This window comes from Megascapheus bottae, chromosome 1, assembly GCF_031878675.1.
Source record: "Megascapheus bottae isolate mThoBot1 chromosome 1, mThoBot2.hap1, whole genome shotgun sequence".
Classification (NCBI taxonomy): Eukaryota; Metazoa; Chordata; class Mammalia; order Rodentia; family Geomyidae; genus Megascapheus; species Megascapheus bottae.
Window position 1 is genome coordinate 28942117 of NC_143509.1, and position 26656 is coordinate 28968772.

General features: G+C 55.8%; 2 protein-coding genes and 1 non-coding gene across 3 annotated transcripts; all 3 read left to right on the forward strand.

The window, feature by feature from the left end:
• Nucleotides 1-6379: 6379 nt before the first annotated feature.
• Nucleotides 6380-13067, forward strand: Eef2 (eukaryotic translation elongation factor 2). The gene is made up of 15 exons (XM_090340970.1): nt 6380-6479; nt 7300-7514; nt 8281-8462; nt 8543-8754; nt 8987-9165; nt 9281-9386; nt 9562-9675; nt 9851-9989; nt 10081-10276; nt 10477-10735; nt 10927-11034; nt 11147-11500; nt 11605-11787; nt 11875-12007; nt 12388-13067. The coding sequence occupies exons 1-15, from the start codon at nt 6477-6479 to the stop codon at nt 12579-12581; spliced, it is 2577 nt and encodes an 858-aa protein (XP_090197096.1). The 5' UTR covers nt 6380-6476; the 3' UTR covers nt 12582-13067.
• LOC150068718 (small nucleolar RNA SNORD37) lies at nt 8838-8902 on the forward strand. Its single transcript, XR_016538584.1, has one exon. It is a non-coding gene; the product is annotated as a small nucleolar RNA SNORD37 (small nucleolar RNA).
• Nucleotides 13068-14081: 1014 nt separating the features above from the next.
• Nucleotides 14082-22795, forward strand: Dapk3 (death associated protein kinase 3). Its single transcript, XM_090340981.1, has 9 exons — nt 14082-14218; nt 14401-14567; nt 19543-19903; nt 20008-20137; nt 20328-20376; nt 20785-20811; nt 21443-21595; nt 21681-21726; nt 21881-22795. The coding sequence occupies exons 2-9, from the start codon at nt 14506-14508 to the stop codon at nt 22415-22417; spliced, it is 1365 nt and encodes a 454-aa protein (XP_090197107.1). The 5' UTR covers nt 14082-14218; nt 14401-14505; the 3' UTR covers nt 22418-22795.
• The last annotated feature ends 3861 nt before the right edge of the window (nt 22796-26656 follow it).

A 26656-nucleotide genomic window follows, 5' to 3' on the forward strand; every position in this document is an offset into this window, starting at 1 on the left:
CCCAGAATCCTTATAAAGGAAGACTATACTTCCCAGTTCCCCTTAAGTACAAACTACATCTCCCAGAATTCTTTTCATCTCAAGAACACTTTCTGTCCAATGGTGGAAATGACACTGATAAGGCCTCCCTTTCACTTTTTCCCTTTTCTCACTGGCTAGGGTGAAAATCTAAGATCTGAGGAGTGATGTCTTTGTCCATTAGGACCAGGACTTTTTTTTTTTTTTTTTTATTTGCCAGTCCTAGGGCTTGAACTCAAGGCTTTGGCACTGACCTTGGACACTTTCTGCTCAAGGTTAGTGCTTTGCCGCTTGAGCCACAGCACCATTTCTGGCCTTTTCAGTGTACGTGATACCAAGGAATTGAAGCCATGGCTTCATGCATGCGAGGTGAGCACTCTATTACGAGGCCACACTACCAGTCCCCAGGATAATATTTTAAGAGAACAAAAGGATACGCCAGAATCCTGGTTCAAAGTCAACCTGGGCACTACAGTTCTCTCCAACTAATCACCAGAGAAGGGGATGTGGGGCTGTGGCTCAAGGGTAGGAAGGTAGCCTTGAGCTGAAGTGCTCTGGACAGCACCTAGGCCCAGAGTTCAAGCCCCATGATCCCCCCCCCCCCAAATAGAAAAGAAATGAAAGTGGTGCCGTGGCTTAAGTGGTAGGGCACTAGCCTTGAAGAAGCTCAGAGACAGTGACCAGGTCAAGTTCAAGCCCCAGGAACAGAAAAAAAATGATAAAAGGAGGTGGACATATAACATTTTGTCAGATCAGGACATTTATAAATTTACTTACTTGAGCAGAGAGCATGGCTAATGATAGAGTGCTTGCCTAGCATGCACGAAGCCCAAGGTTCCATTCTTTGGTAATACGCACAGAAAAGGTGGTGCTGTGGCTCAAGTGGAAGAGCACGAGCCTTGCAAAAGCTCAAGGACAGTGCCCAGGCCTTGGGTCCAGCCCCTGGGTGGGAGTGAAGGGGGATGGGGCTGGAGGGGATTTATTTACTTAATTATTTTGAAACAAGGCCTGTCTACCTAGCCCAGAGTGGCTTAGAACTCAAAAGCCTCCTGCCTCAGCCTCTTTGATGGTTGTGATTACAGATATTTTCTACTATATCTATTTCTCATCTTTTCTTTTACCTGCGAGAGCTATTATTCTGGTTAAGGTAAGGTAGCTCAGTGGGTAAGAAACAGATAAGCCATATTTTTTTCTAGTCCTGGGGCTTTTACTCAGTGCCTGAACACTGGTCTTCAGGCTTTCTCAAGGCTAGTGCTCTTCCACCTGAGCCACGGTACCACGTCCAGCTTTTTGTGTGCATGTAGTATGGAGGAATGGAACCTAGGGCTTCCTGCATGCTAGGCAAGCACTCTATCACTAGGCCATGTTCCTGGCCAGAAGCACATGTTGGGAGATGGAATTGGGAGTCATTATTGGAGATCAGGCATCTGCAGGTAGACTCTAGAAACAACAACAAAAAAGTTAGATCTGGTCTCCCTACTTGATCGCTTCCTGTCAAAACATCTGGTGGAAACATTCAGTGGATATATACCACAGAAAATGAAAAACGTGGACCCACCCATATTCCAATGACCAAGCACATTACTGAAAAGTGGGACAACTCCTATGTCCAGCGATAGATGGCCCAGCATCCATCGCTAGGTTGGCATATGAGGCAGTCAGGAATGGGACAAGAGCATGACCCCACTATCTCCTGACGTGACTCTGAGGCCAGCATGCTCAGTGAAAGAAGCAGAAACAGAAGATACCATAGTGTGGGGCTCCACGGATAGGAAATGGCTCGCAGGAGGCCAATCTGAGACCAGAAGTGGACTCGTGGTTGTCAGGAAATGGGATGAAGGACAGTCGAGTTTCACTTTTGGGGTCCTGAAAACATGTTCCGTGGAAATGGAGGCAACAGTTTTCCGGCACTCTTGAGTGTGAGAAGAGCATGGACTTTATGGAAGTTTGTTGCTGATGTGTGCGTTTTCCTGTGCAGCCAGGTCCTGGGAAGGGTTGTCACAGCCAACAAAGACAGCAAACCGCTGGGCACTTGTGGCTTATTCCTGTCATCCTAGCTGTTCCAGAGGCTGAGATTTGATGCCAGCCTGGGCAGGAAAGTTTGGTAAAGTCTTTTCTTGTGTGTGTGGTGGGTCATGAGGCTTGAACTTGCCCTACCCCTGGGACTGGGCATTGTCCCTGAGCTCTTCAGTTCAAGGCTAACGCCTTACTCTTGAGCCAAGCCCTACTTCTCATTTTCTAGAGGTTAATTGGAGATAGAGTCTCAGGTTCTTTTGTGCCTGGGCTGGCTTTGAACCTTGATCCTCAGATCTCAGCCTCATGAATAGCTAGATTTACAGGAGTGAGTCACTGGTACCTGGCAAGTCTGGTAGTCTTATCTCCACTTATCCACAAGTAAAGCTGGAAGTGGCATTGTGGCTCCAGTGATACAGTCCCAGCATACGTGCATGCTTATGTACACAAGAAAGAAAAGACAATGAGGGTCGGGAGTGTAACCTAGTGGTAGAGTACTTGCCTAGCATGTATGAAGCCATGGGTTCCATTCCTAGGTACCACGTGTACAGAAAAGGCCAGAAGTGATGGTGTGGTTGGGATCTAGCTTTGAGAAATCACAAGGACAGTGCTCAGGCCCTGAGTTCAAGTCCCAAAAAAAAGGCTCTGGTCTCCAAACCCAGCAATAGAGGAAAACAGATAAAGCACTGGAATCACCTGATATATTGTAACCTATACTGAGACTTGGTGTTTGTTATGAAACTTTTTTTTCTCAAAGGGCCACACTTCCAGCCATTTTTGTTGCAGTTAGTGTGTACGAGTGGGTGTGTGTGCCCCTGTGTGTGTGTGTGTGTGTGTGTGTGTTTACCAGTACTGGAGCTTGAATTTAGAGCCTGAGCACTGTCTCTTAGCTTTATTGCTCAAGCCTGGCACTCTACCACTTGAGCCACATCTTTACTTCTGGCATTTTGTTAGTTAATGGAGGTAAGAGTCTCATAAGACTTTCCTGACTGGCCTGGTTTTGAACTGTGATCCTCACTTCTTCTGGTCCAGAAGTAGTTAGGATTACTGGGCCAACAGGGCCTAGACTCTTTCCCTTCTTCTTTCTTCCTCTTCCTTCTTCTTCTTCGCTTCTTCTCCCTCTTTCTCCTTTTTCCTCTTCTTCCTCTTCCTCCTCCTCTCCTCCCTTCTTCTTCTTCTTCTTCTTCTTCTTCTTCTTCTTCTTCTTCTTCTTCTTCTTCTTCTTCTTCTTCTTCTTCTTCTTCTTCTTCTTCTTCTTCCTTGAATTCTGGGCCTGGGCACTGTCCCTGAATTCTTCAGCTCAAGGATACCACCCTACAACGTTTAGCCACAGCCCCACTTCCGGTTTTCTGGTGGTTAATTGTCCCTGAAGTAAAAAAGCATGGAGGGGGGCCGGTTTTCTGGGTGGGTGGCTCATGCCAGTAATCCTAGCTACAGGCTGAGATCTGAGGATCTCGGTTTAAAGCCAGCAGCTCAGGCAGGGAAGTCCAAAACACTCTTTCTTTTGGGGGGGAGGGGGTCAGAGGGCTTGAACTTGGGCTGGGTGCTAATCCCTGAGCTCTTCAACACAAGGCTACAGCCCTACCCCTGGGCCTGGGCACTGTCCCTGAGCTCTTCAGCTCAAGGTAACCACCCTACCCTTGAGCCAAGCTCCATTTCCCCATTTTCTAGAGGTTAATTGGAGATAAGAGTCTTTGGGTCTTTTGTGCACGGGCTGGCTTTGAACCTTGATCCTCAGATCTCAACCTCCTGAGTAGCTAGGATGACAGGCGTGAGCCACCGCGCCCGGGCTTCCCAGAGACTCTTATCTCCAATTAACCACCAGAGAAGGGGAAGTGATGCTGTGACTCAGAGTGGTAGCAGTGCTAGCCTTGAGCTGAAGTTCTCAGGGACAGCACCCAGACCTTGAGTTCAAGCCCCAAGACCAATCAAAAAAAAAAGAAAGAAAGAAAAAGGAAGAGCGAGCTCAGGGCAGCGTCCTAGGCCCTGAGTTCAGCCCCTGGACTGGCCAGACACAAAAAAAGGTACCAGTCAATCAATGCTGCACAGCAGGCGGGGCTGCGTGCAGTGGCGCTGACCGGCCAGCAGGGGCCGCTGCCGCGCTCTTCCGAGCCCCCGGCCCCGCCCCCCGTTGGGTGCGCTGCAGTGTGCGCATGCGCAGCGGAGGCACCCTGCAGAGGCCAAGGCCAGGGTGGATTTTTTTTTTTTTTTTTTTTTGCCAGTCCTGGGCTTGAGCTCAGAGCCTGAGCACTGTCCTTGGACTTTCTCAAGGCTAGAGCTCTACCACTTGAGCCTCAGTGCCAATTCCTGCTCTGTGTATGTGGTACCAAGGAATTGAACCCAGGGCTTCATGCATGCTAGGCAAGCACTCTACCACTAGGCCAAACTCCCAGCCCCCAGGGTGTTTTGTTTTGTTTTGTTTCTTGATTTCTCTGCCCTCCATTCCTAGCCTAAATCTTCTCGGTGGCGATGCCTTTGCCGAGCAGCTCAGCTCATCCTGAGTGGGGGGATGAAGATGGGATGAGTGCTTTCCCTGGCTGCCCTTGGGGTCCTGTTCCTGGTGGTGGAACCTTTCTTAGGACCGGCATTGCCTCCCTTCTTCACCGTGTATCTGAGGTTAGCATTTTCCCAGACAGGAAGAAGAAGAAACTCCAGCCCCACCCCCCACCCCCACCCCCGTTTTCATGGGAACCTTTGACATCACCTCCCTGGAAAGACTCACTTTGGGGAGAAGGGCTGCTGAGTAGGTGACCCCAACACACAGGCGGACCTCAGAGCATTTATAGATGTGAAGCAGAAAGGTTCAGATCCCCCCAAACCCAAAATACCCAGCAGCTAAGAAGGCGTGAGCGCCCTCCCACGGCGCATGCGCTCTGCGGGTACGTGATGGCTGTATACATAAGCAGGTATATTTATATATATCTCCCAGAAATCGTGTCACGAACACGGTGTGGGCGTCTAAACACCCCGGTAGCTGGCAGCTGTCGTCTTCCCACTTTCTGATGCTCTGAGCGCCTCGGTCATTCCATATATATATGTATGGGTTCCCACCTGCCTCAGTTTCCCCCGGTAGGTTAAATAGTGACAGCCAGGGGAGTTATTGATTTCCTGAAAAGTAAAGGGGTTTTACAGAATAAAATGAGCCAAGCACTTGCGCAGGAGGGGTGTGGTGCCCGTTAATTTTAGAATCCAGAGAGAAAACTGCATTATTTTTCAATTTTTTTTTTTTTTTTTTTTTGCGGATGCCACCCCCTCCCCACAGTTCAGGAAAAGAGTGCCTTTCCTCTTCCTCCCCACCTCCCCCTCCCTTCCTTCCCCCTCCCTTCCCTCCCTTTCCCTAGCTTTCTCCCCCCCCTCCTCCTTCTCACAACCAAGTGAGTTTAGGGAAAGAGTTAAGGGTCAGTCTGCTATCATTTCTCCCCCACCCCACCCCCAGCTAAAGATCTGGCAGGCCAGTGTTTCTTGGGGTCAGGTTAGGACACCACGGAGCTTTCCTGCGCCTCCTTCCGGAGGTCAGGAAATGAACTGGGAATGAGAGATTGCGCTTCCGAAGCTTAGGGTTCACCCTGAGCCTGGGACGTGGCAATCCGGTCAGGCCCTGACAATCAGGTCACTGTTCCCACCGTGGAGCGTTCGTGGATCAGGACAGGTAATGGGTGGGAAGCGCTGCACTTCAAGCAGGGCGCCATTCCTTCTAGGTGTATTGAATTCATTTCTTCACTGGTGCAAATGGCCGGGTTGTGCTTGTAGACCCGAGTGCTGGCACAAGGAAGCGGAGGAGACATCTAGAAACGTAGGGTCAGAACACGCAGAACGGCGAGGCCCATCACGTTTGGGGCACTGTATGTAATAGTGATTTAAATTTCATTTTTTTAAAAGAGGCTTTTTTAAAAAATAAAGTTGTTTATCTTGAACAGTAGAAAGAGTTCCAAAATGAGTGCAAAGACATCCAGAGTGTCCACCATCCCCCCCCCCCACACTAACGGTGTCAGGTTACATAACAATGCCCCGAGCCTGGAAATTGACAAGGTTACAAAGGCCAGGAACCTAATTCACCTTGCACGTTTAATACCTTTGCATTCTGCATGCTATTATTTATTTAATTGCAAAAATACGATTATTCATCTCAGCGAGAACGTAGGTCTTCGCTTCCCCTCGTGAACGTCGCCAGAGGGGAGGACGGACCAGGCACCGCCACCTCCAAGAAAGCCTAGCCTGGGATAAGAGGCCTAAAGGGTTAAGGGGAAAGCGCGACGCGGCGCATGCGCAGGGACGCCGCGTAGCCACGCCTCCCGCAGCACAGTCATGTGACCGCCTCAACCGGCGTCGACGTATAAAAGGCCGAGTGTTGACGTCAGCGTTCTCTTCCGCCGCTGTCGCCGCCATCCTTGGCGCGACTCGCCTCGTTTGGTTCTACCTGGGAGAATCCACCGCCATCCGCCACCATGGTGAGCGACTCGGTGCCGCTAGGGCCTCGGGAGTTCGCTGGGGCCTCTGTGGGGCTCGCGCTCCCGGACCTGGAGCCACTGCAGCCGGGACGGGACGGGAAGGAGACATGGCGGTGGGGCCGGCGGGCCGCGGCTGCGGGAGCGGCGGCGGCCGCCATGTCTACGCGGCGCGGCGCGCGCCGGGCCGGCTTTGCCGCTACGGGAGTTCGGGGCCCCTCGGCGGGGCCGGGGCCGGGCTGGAGGCGGGGGACGGTGATGTCGGTGGGAGTGAGGACACCGGGACGCGCCTTATATAACTCGCGGGCGGCGAGCTGGACTTGATTTTGAGTCAGGGACGGGTGCGGTTTGCAAGACTTACAAGCTGTGTCTCCCTTTCCCGGATTTCGTCCTTCCACTTCCAAAATGGCTCTCTGTATACCGCGAGATGCAGATGGTGGGCAGTCGGGCTCCCCTAACCCCAAGTGTGCCACGCAGTTGTGTGATAAACCGGCACCCAGGGATGGGTCCCCTGGCAGTGGGTCACCTTGGAGTTTGAAGAAGGTGTCTGTCACTTTGGTGGGGGGGGGGGTTTCTGTCCCCCACTCCCAGCCATAGGCCTTCGGTTGTGAATGACAGCTACAGTTTGGGCTTCCGGGGTTGGATAGTAGTTTTTAAGTGGCTGTGAAAAGACTGCATTGGTTGGGTGGATGTCGGAGGCCTCCTCACTCCTGGCCCTCCTGTTCAGTGTCCTATTGATCTAGACTTCCCTGCCAAGCTGGCTTCCTGGAAACCAACTGGTCTGAGCCCTGCCTCGACTCTTCCTCCCCCCCACCCCTTTTAGGTGAACTTCACGGTAGACCAGATCCGTGCCATCATGGACAAAAAGGCCAACATCCGTAACATGTCTGTTATCGCCCACGTGGATCACGGCAAGTCCACGCTAACAGACTCCCTGGTGTGCAAAGCTGGCATTATTGCCTCCGCCCGAGCTGGGGAGACCCGCTTCACTGACACCCGGAAGGACGAACAAGAGCGCTGTATCACCATCAAGTCAACGTAAGCACCCAGCTACTCTCTGGACCCTGGAGGGGTGGGGCCCTAGTTTCCTGGGAGGGAGACGTGATACTGGTGCCCTGCTGTGGTGGCTTTGCCCAGAAAGTGCCTATTAAGTGGAGGGGCCTGAGGCTGGCTCTTGGGCTCTTAGGAGTGAGATTGGCTGGCAAGTGTGAGAAGCCTGGATTATTGGTAGTTCCTGGTGGCTTGGCAGACATTGTCTATTGGTCCCCCTCTGGCAGCTTATGCCAGCCAGCCCAGGACCACTGTCAGACTTTGGTTGTAACCTTGGGGGCATGGTGTTTTGGATCAAAGGATGCTGTCAGGTGTTCTCTGGTAGAATATATTGTCTGATAGGGATATGATTGGCCCAAGATAGCACAGCATGAATTGAGAGAGCTCTGGCTGCCATTTTGTGGCTTGTTTGGTTGCTAGGTTAACTGCTATGAGATACACCCTATATGGGCAGCAGAGGGGGAGGGCTGAGAGCTGTCCTGGGGTACTGGTCCTGGCATTGAATCGAGGGTGGCTCTGATGAGGAGCACAAGGAGGGGCCTTCCCAGTTGCCATCTGCAGCCTGTCTCCAGGGATGAGTAATGAGTTACACTAGGGGGTGGGGGCAGGGTAAAGTGCCCTGAGTGGCTGCCCTGCTCTCTGGCCTCATCTTGAGCATGACTTGGTCACAGGGTCCTTGCCTGAATTCAGGTTAGTTCCCAAGGTTTGTAATTGGCAGTGTTCCCTCCTCACCTCTGATTCTGTCTGTCCTCAGTGCCATCTCCCTCTTCTACGAGCTCTCTGAGAATGACTTAAATTTCATCAAGCAGAGCAAGGATGGCTCTGGTTTCCTCATTAACCTCATTGACTCCCCTGGGCACGTGGACTTTTCCTCTGAGGTGACGGCTGCCCTCCGGGTCACTGATGGTGCCCTGGTGGTGGTGGACTGCGTGTCTGGTAAGCACTGGGTCTGGGGAGTCTTCTTGGGATCTGACAGTGTCTGACTGAGATGACACCTGCATCCCGGTGGTTCCCAGGTGTGTGTGTGCAGACAGAGACAGTGCTGCGTCAGGCTATCGCAGAGCGGATCAAGCCTGTGTTGATGATGAACAAGATGGACCGTGCGCTGCTGGAGCTGCAGCTGGAGCCCGAGGAGCTCTACCAGACCTTCCAGCGCATCGTGGAGAACGTCAACGTCATCATCTCCACCTATGGCGAGGGCGAGAGCGGCCCCATGGGCAACATCATGGTGCGTAGATGTGCTGGGGGAGTGGGTGGTGGTGGAGGGAATGGGTGGGAAGAAGGTCCCTCTGTTTGGGGACAGTGGCCATTGCACATGATGACTAAAAATTTCTTCACTTTGACCTGATGTCTCTTGAAGAAACAGACTACTGAGCCTTTGGTGCCCAAAGACTTCATTGGTTGTTGCTCACAGACCCCCTCCCGCCCCCTGCTCAGCTGCTCCCCTGTTTGCTTTTCAGATTGACCCGGTCCTGGGCACTGTAGGCTTTGGGTCTGGCTTGCATGGCTGGGCCTTCACCCTGAAACAGTTTGCAGAGATGTATGTGGCTAAGTTTGCCGCCAAGGGCGAGGGCCAGCTGGGGCCCGCTGAGCGTGCCAAGAAGGTGGAGGACATGATGAAGAAGCTGTGGGGTGACCGGTGAGCCTGGGGCCAGTGAGTGGGTATGGGTGGGCGGCCAGTGGCGCTGAGGCCTCAGTGCCCAAGTGCAGAGTCTGCAACCTGCGTCATAACACAAGTTTCTCTTCCCTACCAGGTACTTTGATCCAGCCAATGGCAAGTTCAGTAAGTCAGCCACCAGCCCTGATGGAAAGAAACTGCCCCGTACCTTCTGTCAGCTCATCCTGGACCCCATCTTCAAGGTGTGTATGGCTTACCTGTCTCGAGCAGGGTGTATCTGGCTACAGGAGCAGCAATTGCTTGTCTCCACGTCCCTTGCTCTGCTTGAGCACCTACCTGTCTGTCCACTCAGGGCCGAAGCCCAGCCTTTCTCCACTTTCCCACATAGCCTGCTCAACTTTTCAACCTGTCCCCTAGGTGTTCGATGCAATCATGAACTTCAGGAAAGAGGAGACGGCCAAGCTGATTGACAAGCTAGACATCAAGTTGGACAGTGAGGACAAAGACAAAGAGGGCAAGCCCCTGCTGAAGGTGAGCCCGTGGGCATGGCCAGTCCTGTCTTCTCCCTGGTGCTGTGCGGGTTCGGCTGGATTCCCTGTTCTCTGGATAGGAGGCTGGGGCCGTCCCTGTGTCCAGTCGCAACTATGGCTGTGGGCACTGCCATCGCCCCTTGAGTTTCTCATGAGCCCTGCCCCGTGTGCTGCAGGCTGTGATGCGCCGCTGGCTGCCCGCAGGGGATGCACTGCTGCAGATGATCACTATCCACCTGCCCTCGCCTGTCACCGCGCAGAAGTACCGCTGCGAGCTGCTCTACGAGGGGCCCCCGGACGACGAGGCTGCCATGGGTACGAGGCCTGTGTCCGGGTGGGCTCTGGAAGACTAAGGAGGCTGGGAGGTGATGACATAATTACCTCTCCTGCTTCCCCTCTATCCCAGGCATTAAAAGCTGCGACCCCAAAGGCCCCCTTATGATGTACATCTCCAAAATGGTGCCAACCTCCGACAAGGGCCGCTTCTACGCCTTCGGACGCGTTTTCTCAGGGCTGGTGTCCACTGGCCTGAAGGTCAGGATCATGGGGCCCAACTACACACCTGGGAAGAAGGAGGACCTGTACCTGAAGCCCATCCAGAGGTGAGTGGGGACCAAGGGTCAGCGTGGCGTGCTGGGCTCCTGGCTGGAAACAGCGTTGCTGCAAGCTGCAGTTGGGTGGATACCAGTCAATCCATCCCTGGCACTGACATTCCAGTATAGTATCTGGAGGCAGGGCTAGTGCTCGCGGTTGGGTCTGGCCTTGGGCAAAGAACAGTCTGAGAACCTGCTGTTTCTTCCAGGACCATCTTGATGATGGGCCGCTACGTGGAGCCCATCGAGGATGTGCCCTGTGGTAACATCGTGGGCCTGGTGGGTGTGGATCAGTTCCTCGTGAAGACCGGCACCATCACCACATTTGAGCATGCACACAACATGCGTGTCATGAAGTTCAGTGTCAGCCCTGTTGTCAGGGTGGCCGTGGAGGCCAAGAACCCCGCGGACCTGCCCAAGCTGGTGGAGGGCCTGAAGCGGCTGGCCAAGTCGGACCCCATGGTGCAGGTGTGTCTGGGACTTCTGAGAGGTCCCTGCCATCTACTGCCTGTCCTGGGGCTGTCATGTCTCCTCCCAGCCTACCAGGAGGCGGTGCAGGTCCCTTGGGTGTCCTGGGTTCTCCCCATTTGGAGGAGAGTAGCTTCCCGCTGGCTGGTGGCGGGCGTGGGCCAGGCTGACAGCTGCCCTTGGGCCCACAGTGCATCATCGAGGAGTCCGGGGAGCACATCATCGCGGGCGCTGGCGAGCTGCACCTGGAGATCTGCCTCAAGGACCTGGAGGAGGACCACGCCTGTATCCCCATCAAGGTGGGCACAGCCCCTGTCCACCTGCATCCTCCAAGTAGTAGAAGTGGCCATTCCGGGTTGAGGAATGCTACTCAAGCTACCAGTCACCCAATGAGTGACCCATCTTTCCTAGAAATCCGACCCAGTGGTCTCATACCGGGAGACGGTCAGCGAGGAGTCAAACGTGCTGTGCCTGTCCAAGTCCCCCAATAAGCACAACCGGCTGTACATGAAGGCACGTCCCTTCCCCGATGGCCTGGCTGAGGACATCGACAAGGGGGAGGTGTCTGCCCGCCAGGAGCTCAAGCAGCGGGCCCGCTACCTGGCTGAGAAGTACGAGTGGGATGTGGCTGAGGCCCGGAAGATCTGGTGCTTTGGGCCCGATGGCACTGGCCCCAACATCCTCACTGACATCACCAAAGGTGTGCAGTACCTCAATGAAATCAAGGACAGCGTGGTGGCCGGCTTCCAGTGGGCCACCAAGGAGGTGAGGAGGCAGTGGTGCAGGCAGGACTGGCAGTGGAATGCCCAGGACTGGGGTTAAGACTGCTTTGGGAGAGCTGGTTTCTCAGGCTGTCTCCTTCCGCCCAGGGCGCACTGTGTGAGGAGAACATGCGGGGAGTTCGCTTCGACGTTCACGATGTGACGCTTCATGCTGATGCCATCCACCGTGGGGGTGGCCAGATCATACCCACCGCACGCCGCTGCCTCTATGCCAGCGTGCTCACCGCCCAGCCGCGCCTCATGGAGCCCATCTATCTTGTAGAGATCCAGGTGAGGTGGATGGCACTCAGCCCCATGCCCTGCCCCTGCCACCTCACCATAGCCACTGATGGCCTCGGCCTCTTGCTCTCATTTCAGTGTCCAGAACAAGTAGTCGGCGGCATCTACGGGGTCCTGAACAGGAAGCGAGGCCATGTGTTTGAGGAGTCCCAGGTGGCTGGCACCCCCATGTTTGTGGTCAAGGCTTACTTGCCGGTCAATGAGTCCTTCGGTAAGTGACTGGAACCCTTAACATCATGCGTGCGTTGAGTCCTCAGGAAATCACTTGCGGAACTGCAGGGTGGTGTCATGACTGAATCCAGCCGCAGGACTGACCCAGGCTGAGTCCAGGAGGGACGGGGTGAAACTTGAGACCTTACAAATGTTTACCTCTTAGATCAACCAGCCTTTGGTTTGAGACTTGAGACCAGGCCATAAAATAACCCAGGCTTCCTCCCCTGCTACCTGAGTGCTGGGGTGGGGTGGACAAGCTTTCTGTGGAGATACAGGACTCCAGGCTCAGTGAGTTTGGTGATCAAGATGTTTAGTGTTCTCGCCTACTGAGGGACTGGCATGGGTTCCTGGTGACACCCCCTCCTCTCATTTCTGCAGGCTTTACTGCCGACCTGAGGTCTAACACTGGTGGCCAGGCCTTCCCACAGTGTGTGTTCGACCACTGGCAGATCCTGCCTGGAGACCCCTTCGACAACAGCAGCCGCCCCAGCCAGGTGGTGGCAGAGACCCGCAAGCGCAAAGGCCTGAAGGAGGGCATCCCAGCCTTGGACAACTTCTTGGACAAGTTGTAGGCGGCCCTCCTCTCCCTGCCTGGCGGGACTCGGCACAGCACTCACACCTGGTTTGACCACTGCACCATGCCCGCATTCTCTCAGATGACATCTCGAGACTGTCCCCACAGTGACGCTCTGCCCAAGGTTTCTGGGGCCCACTCCGTGCCATCACTCTACGTTAACACTTGATGCCGTTTCCCTCTATTTATTTTGGGGTTCCAGAAGCAGCAGAAATAACCTTTTCTGCAGGGACGTTCATAGCCCGACAGGGTGGGGAGGCGGGCAGGACACCCAGTGCTTTATCATTTCAGAGGGAAACTCAATTCAGATATCTCAAATTTTAAAATAAATGCATTAAGAAGTGTATTTGGGTAAATGGCCCAAAGTGGCTTTTCCCTGGTAAGGGAAAGGAAGGAACAGGTGGGCAGGCATTCCCCTGTGCTGTCACCATGGCCACCTCCAGCTGTACTTGTGCCATTGGAATAATAAATACGATGGTGGTGACCTTGGGCATGCCGTGCCTTGCTTCTGCATCTTTCCCACCTGTGCAGGGGAGAAGTGTTAGGGTTGTGGGCTGGGGGCCTTCCCAAGACAGCATTGATAGAGCAGCTACCTAGAGTCCCAAACACAGCTCCCCTCCAGTTGGTGGGAATCATGGAGTGCCCTCAGGCCAGGTCTGCTCCTTGCCACCAAGGTTGCCCAGAAAGGGCTATTCTGTGATACCCAATTTTCAGTATACACATATGTCTGCCATTACTGGTCACAACTTTTTGATTGTGTTCTATAGACTTGAAATTAGAAAAGCTACCTTAAAGGCATTGGGAGTTGGACATGGGCCTTGCTGCTACATTTATTGGCTGTGATAAGAATGATAGAAGTTGGCACTGATGGGCTCAAGCCTCTGGAAGCTGAAGTCAGGACTTCCTTTCAGAAGCATCCTGGGCAGAAAGATCCAAAGCAAGCATCAGAAAACAGGAAGTGGGAGTTGTGTCTCCAAGTTGTTTGAGTGCTAACCTTGAGCCTGAGAACTCAAGGACAGCGCGCAGGCGGAGTTCAGTCTCCACCCCACCTACAGAATGACAACTGAAGGTTTGGGTGGCCAAGAAGCTCCTGGGCTGTGAGATCCAACGGGCATGAAAGGGGAAACTACCTGGGGCTTTAGCTGGGCCACCATACCACTGACACGCGGGGTTTTCAGCCTAGGCTGTGGTGCGTGTCCTACCCAAGCATCTTCACGGGTCTGGCTTCGAGTGGTGGTGTCCCCGGGTGTGGCATCGCCCAGGCGGTAGCCGTGGCCGGAAGTCAATTTCTCGGGCTCGGTCAGCGTTTGTGCCAGCCAATCAGATTAGGCAAGATGGGTCGGTCAGCCAATGGCGAGCTTGTGTCCGGGTGCGGCTCCCGGAAGGGAGGCTGAAGACGTGACGCCGGCGCCGAACGACTCGCTGGCCGGCTGGCCAATGAGCGTGGGGACTCGCTCCCTCGGGGCGGGACTAGCTCACGGGTGACGTCAGCGCCGGTGCGCCGCGGCGGCGGCGGGACGGCGGGGTGGGTGGAGGCGGAGCTGGTGTTGGCTGCGGCCAGCGAGGCGGGCAGGCCTGCGGAGGACTTGGGCCCGTGTTCAGTGCGGACGGTCTTAGACCGAGCTCGGTGGACAGGTGCGGCCGCCGTGCACCCCGGGGTCGGGGGGGAGAGCCGGCGGGGGCGTGGTGGGCCCGGAGGAATGAGGCCTTCCGCTGGGATCCGCCCCGGCGGCGAACTAGGGCCTGACCGCCCGTAGCGGTCCATCCGAGGCGTGTGGACGAGCACCAACGAGACATTTTCCCTGTGTCCTGCACAGCTGTGGGTGGGGGACCCCCGAGCCGCGCGGGCTCCCGTCCCCAGGCCGCCGCGCCCCCCCCTCCCGCCTCCGGAGCCCCAGCACCGGGAAGACCAGCGCGCCGCCATGGCCACGTTCAGGCAGGAGGACGTGGAAGACCACTATGAGATGGGCGAGGAGCTGGGCAGGTGAGCTGCACTGTCCGAGGGGGAGGTGTTGGAGTGACTGACCTGTAAGTCCTCCCTCCTGCCCTTTATCCCACCAAGGAGTGAGTCAGCAGAGCCTGAGCATTGGAATCAGACAGTCCTGGCCTTGAATGGTCTTAGCTATCTGTAACCTGCTTTTATTGGGGTGCGTGGGTCTCTCCAGCTCTTGTTCCCTTTCAGCACCTGAGAGAGAAAGCAGTGGTTCCCCTCCCGGGGAAGCAGCTGTCTGGGCCTCCCAGGTTGCCTCCCCCGCCCCCCCCCCCCCCCGCCCCTTCCCTCCACCCACCCACCCCTGCTTGAGACTCAAACCATTTTTTTTTTTTTTTTTTTTTGTGGAGCCTCAAACCTTATTTGGTGAGTTTGCTGCTGGCCAGCCTTCCTGGAGCCCCAAGACCCGCCCTGTGATGTCACTAGGAGGGAATGTAAATAATTGAGCTCTGTCAGGCCACAGAGACAGTTCTTTGGCTCTTTGGGGATACTGAAATGCCTTATCCGGCATTTCCTCCATTAGACAAGCAGAGAATGCAGCCCTGCCCCACCTTAAGTCGCTACTTGACTATGGGGAATTTAGGATCTCCTGCCAGGAGCTGCTTTGGCTGAAGTTAGGAAAATTAAATCCACATACTAAATCATGCTTTAGTGTCTGGGGGAACAATGATTCCAGAACTTACTAAGAATCCCAAAATCTTTCTTCCTTTTTAATGTTCTTAAGATTACTTTTACTGTGTTGAGAACAAAAAACAAGGCCTTAGACTTGTTTCCTTTCTTTCTTTTTACCTTCCTCCTCTCTCTTCTCCTCCTCCTTCCTCTCCCCTCTCTATCACCCCTCCCACTCCTTCCCCCCCCTTTCTTTCCTTGACAATCCTGGGACTTGAACTCAGGGCCTGGGCACTGTCCCTGAGCTTCTTTTCCTCAAGGCTAGCACTCTACCACTTGAGCCACAACACTACTTCAGGCCTTTTCTGTGTATGTGGTAATGAGGAATCGAACCCAGGGCTTCATGGATGATAGGCTAGCACTCTCTCAAATTCCTTAAATAAAATGGAGGTACTATTTATGTCTAACCTGGGACATGAACTCAGGACCTGAGTGCTGTACCTTTACCTTAGCTTTCTTTTTTTTTGCCAGTCCTGGGCTTGAGCTCAGGGCCTGAGCACTGTCCTTGGACTTTCTCAAGGCTAGAGCTCTACCACTTGAGCCTCAGCACCACTTCCAGCTTTTTTCTATGTATGTGGTACCGAGGAATCGAACTCGGGTCTTCATGCATGCTAGGCAAGCACTTTAACCACTAGGCCAAACTCCCGGTCCCTACCTTAGCTTTCTTCACTAAAGGCTGCCACTCTCCCACATAAGCCACAGCTCCAGTTCTGGCTTTTTGGTGGTTAATTGGGTATGAGTCTCACAGAATTTCCTGCCCAGGCTGGTTTCAAACTGAGATCCTCAGAACTTGGCCTACTCAGTAGCTAGGATTACAGGATGAGTGCCTGGATGTGTGTAATCTGTTTTGTGCTTATATTTTTGGTGCTGGATCTTAGACATGCTAGACAAGTGTTTACCACAGAACTGTACCCCCACTCCCAGCCCGTGTATGGAATTTTAAGTGACTGGTGGGGAAAAAAAAATGGAACAATGATAGGAAATTTCCCTTCCAGAATATATAATGGAAGTTAATAATTAAGGTCTTGGAACTTAGCTAGACTCAGTCCTTGACCCCACAATGTTTGCTTGAGACTGAATAGATGACTTTATTAACTAGCAGAGACCAAGTGGTAGGCAAAGGTGAAAGCATTCACTGGCTGGCCTCTAAAGAGGAGGGGGCTCATGAATATAACCCCAAATACTCAGTAGGCTGAGATCTGAGATCCCGGGGTTCAAAGCCACCCAGGCAGAAAAGTTCATGAGATTTCTATCTCTAATTAACCAGCAAAACACAAGAAATGGAGCTATGGCTCAAGTGAGAAGAGTGCCTGCCTTGAGTAGAAAGAGAGACAGTTCCGAGGCCCTAAGTTTAAAACCCAGTATAAGCAAAAATGAAAAAAAGAAAAGTTTAAGAGCTGGGTGCATACCTTAGTGATAGAACACAAAACGAGTATGTGAAAGGCCCTGGTGTCATTCCCAGAACCAAAAAAAGGAAAGAAAAACAAAACAAATTTGTGAGTCTTTTGTCTTCTGGCCCATTCCTGGATGTGATGTCCTCTCTGCCTTTGTCCAGTGGATTCTCTTCTTATGTCCCTCCATTCTGCTGCTCTCGGCTGAGACACACCTGCCAGTGTTTCTGCCCTTCCCAACCCATTGGCTCCTCTCCCCACTGGTGTCTGCTGGTCTTTCACTGGGTGGAAGGTGCTTTCCTACCTGGTAAGTCTTTCTTGGTCCCCTTTCCCCACCCCCTTTCCATGGTCTTGAGCCCTGGAATCCCAGGAGCTGGGAGACTGCCTGGGGCCAGATAGACTTGTGAGTAAATGTGCAGGATTTGCCAGGATCTGGATACCCCATTCTGTTCCAGCCCCATCCAGAAGGAGGACTGGCCTTTGCCCCTGGTGGTCTGCGGTCTGGGGCCGACTGCCCTCCTTTTTATTCCTGAGTGTGACTCATGCGCTGCACTTGTCCATGGTGTCATGGCGGGCATGAGCTGAGGGTGTGGACCGCAAATGGCCTCAGCTCAGGCTCACTGAGACCCAGGAGGACAGCTGCCACGCTGTGTGGCTTCAGAGGGAGGAGGGGCCTTGTCCTGTCCCCACAGAAACTTGTCTCCTGGGGCCTAGTTATTGACTGTCATGGGGGAGCTTGCTGTGGAAGTCGCTGTGGTAATGGGGCCAGGTGGCTGCCTCTGTGGGGTCACAGCTGGCTGTGGCTATGGGTGGATGTTAGCCAGTTTTCCCTTGTGCATGTGCACAAAGTTCTTCCCTCCCCCCCCAAGCCCTCTACACAGCCTTGGGGTGGAAGTTAACCTGCAGTCCAGTGTTACTGAACTTCCATTCTAGCTTCCGTGTCATGGCACAGACAGGTGGACCTGTCCCTCTGTCAGTCAAGCTGACAGTGTGTGACTTCATCTGTTCTTCAGAGCTCCTATCTCCTAAAGCGCTCCCTTCCTGGGGTGTGTGAGGGGTGACCCTTGTTCCCTGCTACATAGGAGACCAAGGCTGGACTTTTTTTTTTTTCCTCAGTCATAGGGCTTGAACTCTGGGCCTGGATGTTGTCCCTGAGCTCTTCAAGTCTAGCGTCTAGCGCCATATCACTTGAACCACAGTGCCACTTTCCAGTTAATTAGAAGTGAGTCTCACAGGGAGTATGGCTTAGTGGTAGAGTGCTTGTCTAGCATGCACAAAGACCCAGATGTGATTCCTTGGTACCACGTATATAGAAAAAAATTAGAAGTGGTGCTGTGGCTCAAGTGATAGAGCACTAGCCTTGAGAAAGCTCAAAGGCAGTGCTTAGGCCCTGAGTTTAAGCCCAGGAATGGCAAAAAAAAAAAAAAAAAAAAATGTGGCTAGTGGTAGGATAGAGTGCTTGCCTAGCATGCATGAAGACCCAGGTTCGATTCCTCAGTACCACATACATAGAAAAAAACTGGAAGTGGTGCTGAGGCTCAAGTGGTAGAGGTCTAGTCTTGAGAAAACCCAAGGACAGTGCTCAGGCCCTGAGCCTGAGCTCAAGGCCCAAAACTGGCACACACAAAAAAAAAGTTTCACAGACTTTGGTGCCTGGGCTGGCTTCTAATGGATCCTCAGATCTCAGCCTCCTGAATAGCTAGGATGACAGGCATAAGCCCTGGGTGCAAAGGCCAGAGCATCTTGGAGCCCTGGGTTTGGAGGTTTGGGAGTTTGGGGGTTTGGCCCCAGCCTGGGGAACACAGATCAGATCGCCTGGCATTAAAAAAAAAAAAAACGTAGCTGGAAGCCAGGGTGTAGGTAGGAAGAGGGAGGAAGGCAGAGGAAGGGGGAGGCCTTCACAAAAATGAGGGGCCGGAACAGACTGTACTAGGGACTTGGCGGTGGGTGCAGGGGTGGAGTGGGCGGGCCTGACACGCGGGGTTCTCCTGGGCCCTCCGTGTCTGTCCATCTGTGTGGTACCATCACAAATCCACACGAGGTGACCTTGGAATAACATTCTTGCCTCTGAGTTTGGGGGTGTGCAGTCTGAAATAAGCTAGCAAGGCTGCCCCCTCCTGCAGCGCCAGCCAGCTTCCAGAGCACAGCCCTGCCCCTGCCCCCCCATGGGGTTTCAACCTCAGTCCTCAGCTCAGCCTCCTGGGTAGCTAGGATGACAGGCCTGAGCCACTGGGACCTGGCAAACACTGTTTTGAAATCAGTGCACGTTTTCTTGGTTGGCAATACTAGGGTTTGAACTTGGACTTCCCAGGCAGGCACTCTGCCCCTGCCCCTTTCCCTTAACCTGGAAGTTGATCAGGAAGAATATGACAGCCTCCCTCGATCCCCACAGGCCTGTCAGGGTCACCCGTTGAGCCTTTCGTCTCCTTTCCCCTGTATACACACCCTTGCTGTACACAGGGGGTTGTTTTAACCAAAAAACAACCCCCCCCCATTCTAAGTATAGCTTTTTGTTTTGTTAGTCCAGTTGGGCATTCAGGCACAAGACGAGGTGGCCTCATGGGCTTGGGGTGCCTGGCTGTGTGGTGGCACACCGTGAGTGTCCTATGTCACCAGCCAGGAAATGGAGAGGCTGACATGGGGCCCTCAGGCCCTTTTGAGGACACCACTTTTCCCTTGCAGGGACCAAGCCTTTGTCTCATAAGCTCTGGGGACATGGCAGGTACGGGGGATACTCTGAGTGTCCCCCCCTGCACCCCATGATAGAGCCCTCATTGTTCTGGTCTCATTTGGCTCTGCCTAGTCGGCGTTCCTGCCTCCCCTGTCAGGCCTCACTGCCTGCAGCACCCCATACTGGGCAGCAGGTTGGGGGCTCACCCCCTTGCCCCTCTGCCCCTCCCTCTCCACAGCGGCCAGTTCGCCATCGTACGCAAGTGCCGGCAGAAGGGCACGGGCAAGGAGTATGCCGCCAAGTTCATCAAGAAGCGGCGCCTGTCGTCCAGCCGGCGGGGCGTGAGCCGCGAGGAGATTGAGCGGGAGGTGAGCATCCTGCGGGAGATCCGGCACCCCAACATCATCACGCTGCACGACGTCTTCGAGAACAAGACGGACGTGGTGCTCATCCTGGAGCTGGTGTCCGGCGGGGAGCTCTTCGACTTCCTGGCCGAGAAGGAGTCGCTGACCGAGGACGAGGCCACGCAGTTCCTCAAGCAGATCCTGGATGGTGTCCACTACCTGCACTCCAAGCGCATCGCCCACTTCGACCTCAAGGTGAGCTGGGAGTGTGGGGGTGGGGGTGAGGGTGGGGGTTGAGGGGCTGAGGCCAGGGCGGCAGAGAGCCTCACCCGCCCCCTGCCCCCCGCCCCTGCCCGCAGCCGGAGAACATCATGCTGTTGGACAAGCACGCGCCCAGTCCCCGCATCAAACTCATCGACTTCGGCATCGCCCACAAGATCGAGGCCGGCAACGAGTTCAAGAACATCTTTGGCACACCTGAGTTTGTGGGTGAGGCCCCGAGGGGTGGTGGCTGGGCTGGGGCCACAGCCAGGGCTGCTGTGGCTGTGGTCTAGCATTCCTGCCTGCCAGGCCCCAGTCACGAACCCCCAAGTTAGGTGGGGCTGGAGCGGGAGGAAGTCGACGTATGGTAACAGTGGCTGCAGTGTCCCCACACCTGACGCCGCTCCCTCTCTCACAGCTCCCGAGATTGTTAACTACGAGCCCCTGGGGCTGGAGGCAGACATGTGGTGAGTGGGCTGTCCTGGCGTGGATGGACCTGGGGGCTGTGGGACGTGGGACAGTGCTGCTGTGAGCCCTGGCCCCAGCTTATACATCTCTGTTGAACAGTGCGGTTCAACAGCCACGGGGCCTACGGTGCCCTGTGTGTGGTCCTTCATGGGCTTGCCAACCTCTGCCCGGACCACAGCAGGTCTATGGCAGGCTGTGCAGGCTCCTTCTGCCCTGTCCCACCCCCTGGCCCTGCCCAGGGAGGCCAAGGCCATCTCCTGAGCCCACGGAGATGGGAGTGGACGGGAGATGGGAGTCAGCAGCTGCCAGCCACTGTGGGCCGGGCAGCGTGGGGCCCTCTAGGTGGGGTGCATGGGCTCTGTGGAGGGGGTGTTCCCAGCTCTGCTGACCTCCATCTGTTTCCACAGGAGCATTGGCGTCATCACCTACATCCTGTGAGTACCCGCTGGCCCTGCCAGCTCCTGGTGGTGTGGTTGGGCCATATCCTGGCACTTGCTGCATCCTGGACTTGGTGGGGACTTGAGCAAGTGAAGGAGCATGCAATTCTGCTTGTGCTGCACCCCCACATAGCCAGGCCCTGCAGGGCCTTGGTGGGTGGCCTTGTGCTCACCTACTCTGGGGGCTGCAGGGGGAAGAACCCTGCTCCCCTCTGCACACCCCTGCACCTGCCAGTCATCCAGTGAGTGAGGGACAGGGGGTGCCCAGGGTAGATGACACACCCTGAGCCAGGAGTCAGAGAGCCTCAGTTTCTCTGCCGACACTCTCAGCCCGCCTACGTCCTGACCTTTGTGGTCTGTCCTCCTGCCTCCTGTCCCCATGCAGAATGCTGCACTAGGGTTCCTCCATCACCCCTCCTCCCCCAGGGCACCCGCAAGATCAGAACATGGGGGCAGGAGCCCCGGCAGTGAAAGGGCCCAGGCGATGACGGCTGTTTCCTCTAATGAGAGCCTCCACCTGGAAGTCTGGGTGGGGAGGATGTAGGCCCTCCTTGGTGGTTAGTGCAGGCAGGGGATGGCTGGGGGGAGTGGGGCTCTGGTGGAGACCCAGGCCCTTCCCCTGCTCCAGCCTCAGCGGTGCATCCCCGTTCCTGGGTGAGACCAAGCAGGAGACCCTGACCAATATCTCGGCTGTGAACTACGACTTCGACGAGGAGTACTTCGGCAGCACCAGCGAGCTGGCCAAGGACTTCATCCGCCGGCTGCTGGTCAAAGACCCCAAGTATGTGGGCCGAGGCGGGGAGAGGCGGGCGGGAGCCGGGGGCGGGGGCCCCGCCGCCCTAAGCCAGGGACTGCGGCTCTTTCAGGAGAAGGATGACGATCGCCCAGAGCCTGGAGCATTCCTGGATCAAGGTGAGGAGGGCGGCCTTGCCCCGGGCCGCCCCGCGGAGGGCGGGCGCGGGCTCAGCTCCTCCCTCCCTCCTCCCTCCCTCCCGCAGGCCATCCGGCGGCGGGCGGGCGCGGCTCAGCTCCTCCCTCCTCCCTCCCTCCTCCCTCCCTCCCGCAGGCCATCCGGCGGCGCGCGGTGCGCAGCGAGGACGGCGGGCGGCGCGCGGAGCGGCGGCGCCTGCGCACCACGCGGCTGAAGGAGTACACCATCAAGTCGCACTCGAGCATGCCGCCCAACAACTCGTACGCCAACTTCGAGCGCTTCTCCAAGGTGCTGGAGGAGGTGGCGGCGGCCGAGGAGGGGCTGCGCGAGCTCGAGCGCGGCCGGCGGCTCTGCCGCGAGGACGTGGAGGCGCTGGCGGCCATCTACGAGGAGAAGGAGGCCTGGTACCGCGAGGAGAGCGCCGGCCTCGGCCAGGACGTGCGGCGGCTGCGCCAGGAGCTGCACCGCGCTGAGGCGCTGCGGCGCCAGGCGCAGGAGGAGGCCCGGGCCGCGCTGCTGGGCGCCGGCGGCCTCAAGCGCCGCTTCAGCCGCCTGGAGAACCGCTACGAGGCGCTGGCCACGCAGGTGGCGGCCGAGGTGCGCTTCGTGCAGGACCTGGTGCGCGCGCTGGAGCTCGAGCGGCTGCAGGGCGGCGAGTGCAGCCTCCGCTAGCCGGGCCGCCGCCCGCCCGGCCTCCGCTAGCCCTGCCTTCACCGGCTGCCCGGCCCCCGCCCGCCCCGCACGGGCTGTCTTCCGCCTGGGGCGCAGGGCGCACCCCGGAGCCCCTGCGGCAGAGCAGCGGGTCCGCCTCGCCCGCCCCCGGACGCCTGTGCCCCGCCAGGCCCGAGTGCCAAGGAGGCCAGGGCGCCGCGGCAGCTCCGCGGCTCTCTTCTGGTCCCCGGGGTCCCCCGCAGCGCTCCGGGGCCGTGCTCACAGGACCCCCGGCCTCGAGGCCCGCAGTCCCGGCCGGCCCGCCCCCGGCCCTGCGCACGCGCGCCCCCGCGAGCTGGAAGGAATAAAGCCGCCCTCCGCCCCGTGGGCGCCGCCACTTCTCCCCGCGTTTCTTTTCCTCCCTCCCGAGGCCGCCCGGGAGGCCCCGCCGTGTCGGAAGCGCCCAGAGCCCGGCCGCAGCCCCAGCTCCTCCGGAGGCGGAGTGCCAGCCTGGAGCACGGAGCGGCTCGGGACAGCGCCCGGGCCCCGAGTCCAAGCCCAGGCGCAGGCACGAGCGGTCGTGGAGAGCCTGGCGGGGAAGCGGGAGGTCCTGAGTTGGAGGCTCCTTGACGGCACAGGCAGACCAGCCGTCCGGTCCTGCAGGTGGTCTAGCCTAGTGTCCCCCCACTGTAGTGAGGGCCGGGTCAGGGTGTGGGTCACCCATGAGGCCTGCCTTCAGCTGGAAGCTCCCGGGCTCAGGCACACCGCGCTCCAGCTGGAGCTGTCCCCGCGGTGTCTGCCCCCCCTCCCTCCCTCTCAAAGGGGCGTTCCCCACTGAGTGCCAGTACACCTTCCTAAAACCAGGCGCCAGCGGCGGCCACGCGAGCACAGCCACCAGGTGGCAGCCTCGAGCCAGTGCTGGCGGCTGGATGACCCTCAGTGGCCCAGGACAGCTGTGGGCCTGCGTGGAGTGAGTTCCGATGACTCGGGGAGCAACTCCAAGTGCCCACAGACGCAAAGGTCCCAGTAGCCCAAAGGCAGAGCAGCCCCCGCCCTTCACAGAATGAGGGGTTCCATCCAGTCACGCTGCAGTGCTACTCAGCCATGCAAAGACAAGAGAAGGAATCTGGGGACATAGCACGCAGAAAATCTCTCCTGTAATCCTGGCTACTCAGAAGGTGGACGGCTGAGGATTGTCCTGTGAAGTCAGCCCGGGCAGGAAAGTCCCCGGGACTCCAGTGAGCCACCAGAGGCCGGAAGTGGAGCTGTGACTGGAGCTGGCAGAGCTCCAGCTCTAGGGGTAGAGCGTAGCCTTGAGTGAAAAAGCTCAGGGACAGGCGGAGGGTGTGGCCTACTGGTAGAGTGCTTGCCTAGCATACACGAAGACCCAGGTTCAATTCCTCAGTACTACACACATAGAAAAAGCCAGAAATGGTGCTGTGGCTCCAGTGGTAGACCCCTAGCCTTGAGAAAGGACAGTGCTCAGGCCCTGAGTTCAAGCTCCAGGACTGGCAGGAAAAAAAAAAAACTCAGGGACCGCATCCAGCTTCTGAGTTCAAGACTCAAGACTAACAAAGTATGTCTCAAAACCTCTCATCATCCACAGAGATGAGACAGCAGAGGGTTGCTGGGAGTTGGGGGTGGAAGGAAGAGTCAGTACTGAATGGGACAGAGCTTTAATACAGGATACAGAAGGTTCTGGAGATGGAAGGGCTGCTGGGGATTTGATGTGCCAAATTCAGGCTAAAACTCCAACCCCCGTGTGAGGTAATTAGATTCACGGTGCCAAAAGAGGGCATGAGGTAGAGATCAGTCATGTGGCTGCAAACCAAGGGATGCTGAGGCCAGAGGCAGTGAGAAGAGCCCCTCTGAGGAGTGTGTGAGTGTCCACACACACGTATGATTGTGGGACAGTACTGGAGCTCAAACTCTTGGGCCTACCTGGATTTTGTCCCTTAGCTTTTTCTTTTTTCTTTTGCCAGTCCTAGAGCTTGCACTCAGGGCCTGGGCACTGTCCTTGGACACTTTTTGCTCAAGGCTAGAGCTCTGCCTCTTGAGCCACAGTGCCACTCACTTCCAGCTTTTTCTGCGCATGTGATATGGAGGTATGAAACCCAGGGCTTTGTGCATGCTAGGCGAGCACTCTACTGCTAGGCTATGCACCAGGCCTTCCCTTAGCTTTTTCAGTCAAGACTGGTGCTCTACCACTTGAGCCATAAGTCCACTTTTCTACTTCTGGCTTTTTGTTACTTCATTGGAAATGAGGGGGGGGGGTGTTTTTTGTTGTTGTTGTTGTTGTTTTTGCGGGGTTGGGAGGGAATCATGGGGCTTGAACTCTGGGCCTGGGCTGAGCTCTTCAGCTCTAGGCTACCACCCTATTCCTGGGCCTGGGTGTTGTCCCTGAGCTCTTCAGCTCAAGGCTACCGCCCTACCCCTTGAGCCACAGCCCCACTTCCTGTTTTCTGGAGATTAATTTGAGATAAAAGTCTCACATTCTTTAGGACCAGGGCTGGCTTTGAACCTCAATCCTCAGATCTCAGCCTCCTGAGTAACGAGGATCACAGGTGTGAGCCACCACGCCCAGTGGAAATAGTCTCTTGCCTGGGCTGGCTTCAAACTTTGATCCTTAGCTCTCTCAGCCTCCTGAGTAGCTGGGATTATAGGTGGTTCTGCTGGACTCTCAAGGGAGCCGAGGCTGCACAGAGCTTGACTTTGGCCTTGTTACCTGGAGAGCTGAGAGCTGATTTGTGATATTTGAAGACACAGGTTGCCTGTATCTTGGGAGCCACAGGGCCTCAGGTGGAGATGTGGCAATTGTGGCAACTTCTCCATGCCCTGCTGGACACGTGACTGTGATTATGATCAACCGGTGTGTGCCTGGTTGTTCTCAGTCCTCTGTTCCCTCAGGCTGGCATGTTTGCTGGGAAATGCCCTGCTAGCTCTGCCTTGAACTCTGCCTACGGAGCCCTCTGAGTTCTCATCTCAGCCATAGCACAACTCTGGGGCATGCAGAAAGTCCCTCTCCTGGGCTGGGAATATGGCCTAGTGGTAGAGTGCTTGCCTAGCAGGCACAAAGGTCTGGGTTCGATTCCTTGGTACCACATAGACAGGAAAAAGCCGGAAGTGGCACTATGGCTCAAGTGTGGCGCTAGCCTTGAGCAAAAGAAGCTCAAAGGCAGTGCCCAAGTTCTGAGTTCAAGCTGCAGGACTGGCGGGGGGGGGGGGAAGAGGGGTTAGGGGGGGCTCTTTCTGAGCCTCAGTTTCCCCCTTTGGAAGACTGCACAAAATCCAGCAGCCTAGGTGGCTGAACAGGAAAAAGCTCCAAGAAACTTTGGTATAGACTGAGAAGGAAGAAGCAAGCTTTAGGTAGATATGGAAGGATCTAGAACGAAGAGGGAGGGGGTGGGGGATGGCAGCAAGGCCCAGGGCTGAGTGGTAGAATTGGTATACTGTGTGGTCAGCAGCTTGGGGTTCAGTTAGCCCATCTGCCAGGGGAAGCTGCCATGAGACGTGCGTCTAGCCAGACACATGACTGCTAAGATGAACAGATGGTGGGGACAGAGATTTATTCCCCCGCAATAGCCCGGGAAAGAGGACACCGCGTGACACACACACAGGTGCCTCACTTCTGGTCAGCTGCAGGGTGGGGGAGAGGGCTCTGGTGCTTGTGGAATAGCTCTGGCATTTCAGGGAGCAGCTCCCTGCTGTGTGACAAGGTGGGGGGACTCGATGTGAGGCTGTTTCATTAGGGTGCCTCCTCCCTGGAGATGGGAAAAAGGAAGAGGCCATGCAAGATAGAGGCAGCAGGCCTCAGACAGAGGCTCACCTCTGCCATCCTAGCTACTCAGGAGACGAGGAACACCAAAGTTGCTGAGACCCTTTTTTTTTTTTTTTTTTACTCTACCACTTTGAGCCACAGCGCCCCTTCCAGTTTTCTGGTGGTTCACTGGAGATAAAGAGTCTCACTGACTTTGGTGCCTGGGCTGGCTTTGAACCACAATCCTCAGGTCTCAGCTTCCTGAGTAGCTAGGATGACGGGCGTGAGCCACCCATGCTCAGCTTGTGAGACTCTCTTCTCCACCAAAAAGATCAGAAATGGAGCTGTGGCTCAAATGGTAGAATGCCAGCCTTGAGCAAAATACAGGGACATTTGCCAGGCGTAGTGGCTCAGGCCTGCCATCCTAGTTACTCAGGAGGCTGAGATCTGAGGATCGAGGTTCAAAGCCAACCTAGGCATTAAAGTCCGTGAAGACTCTTACC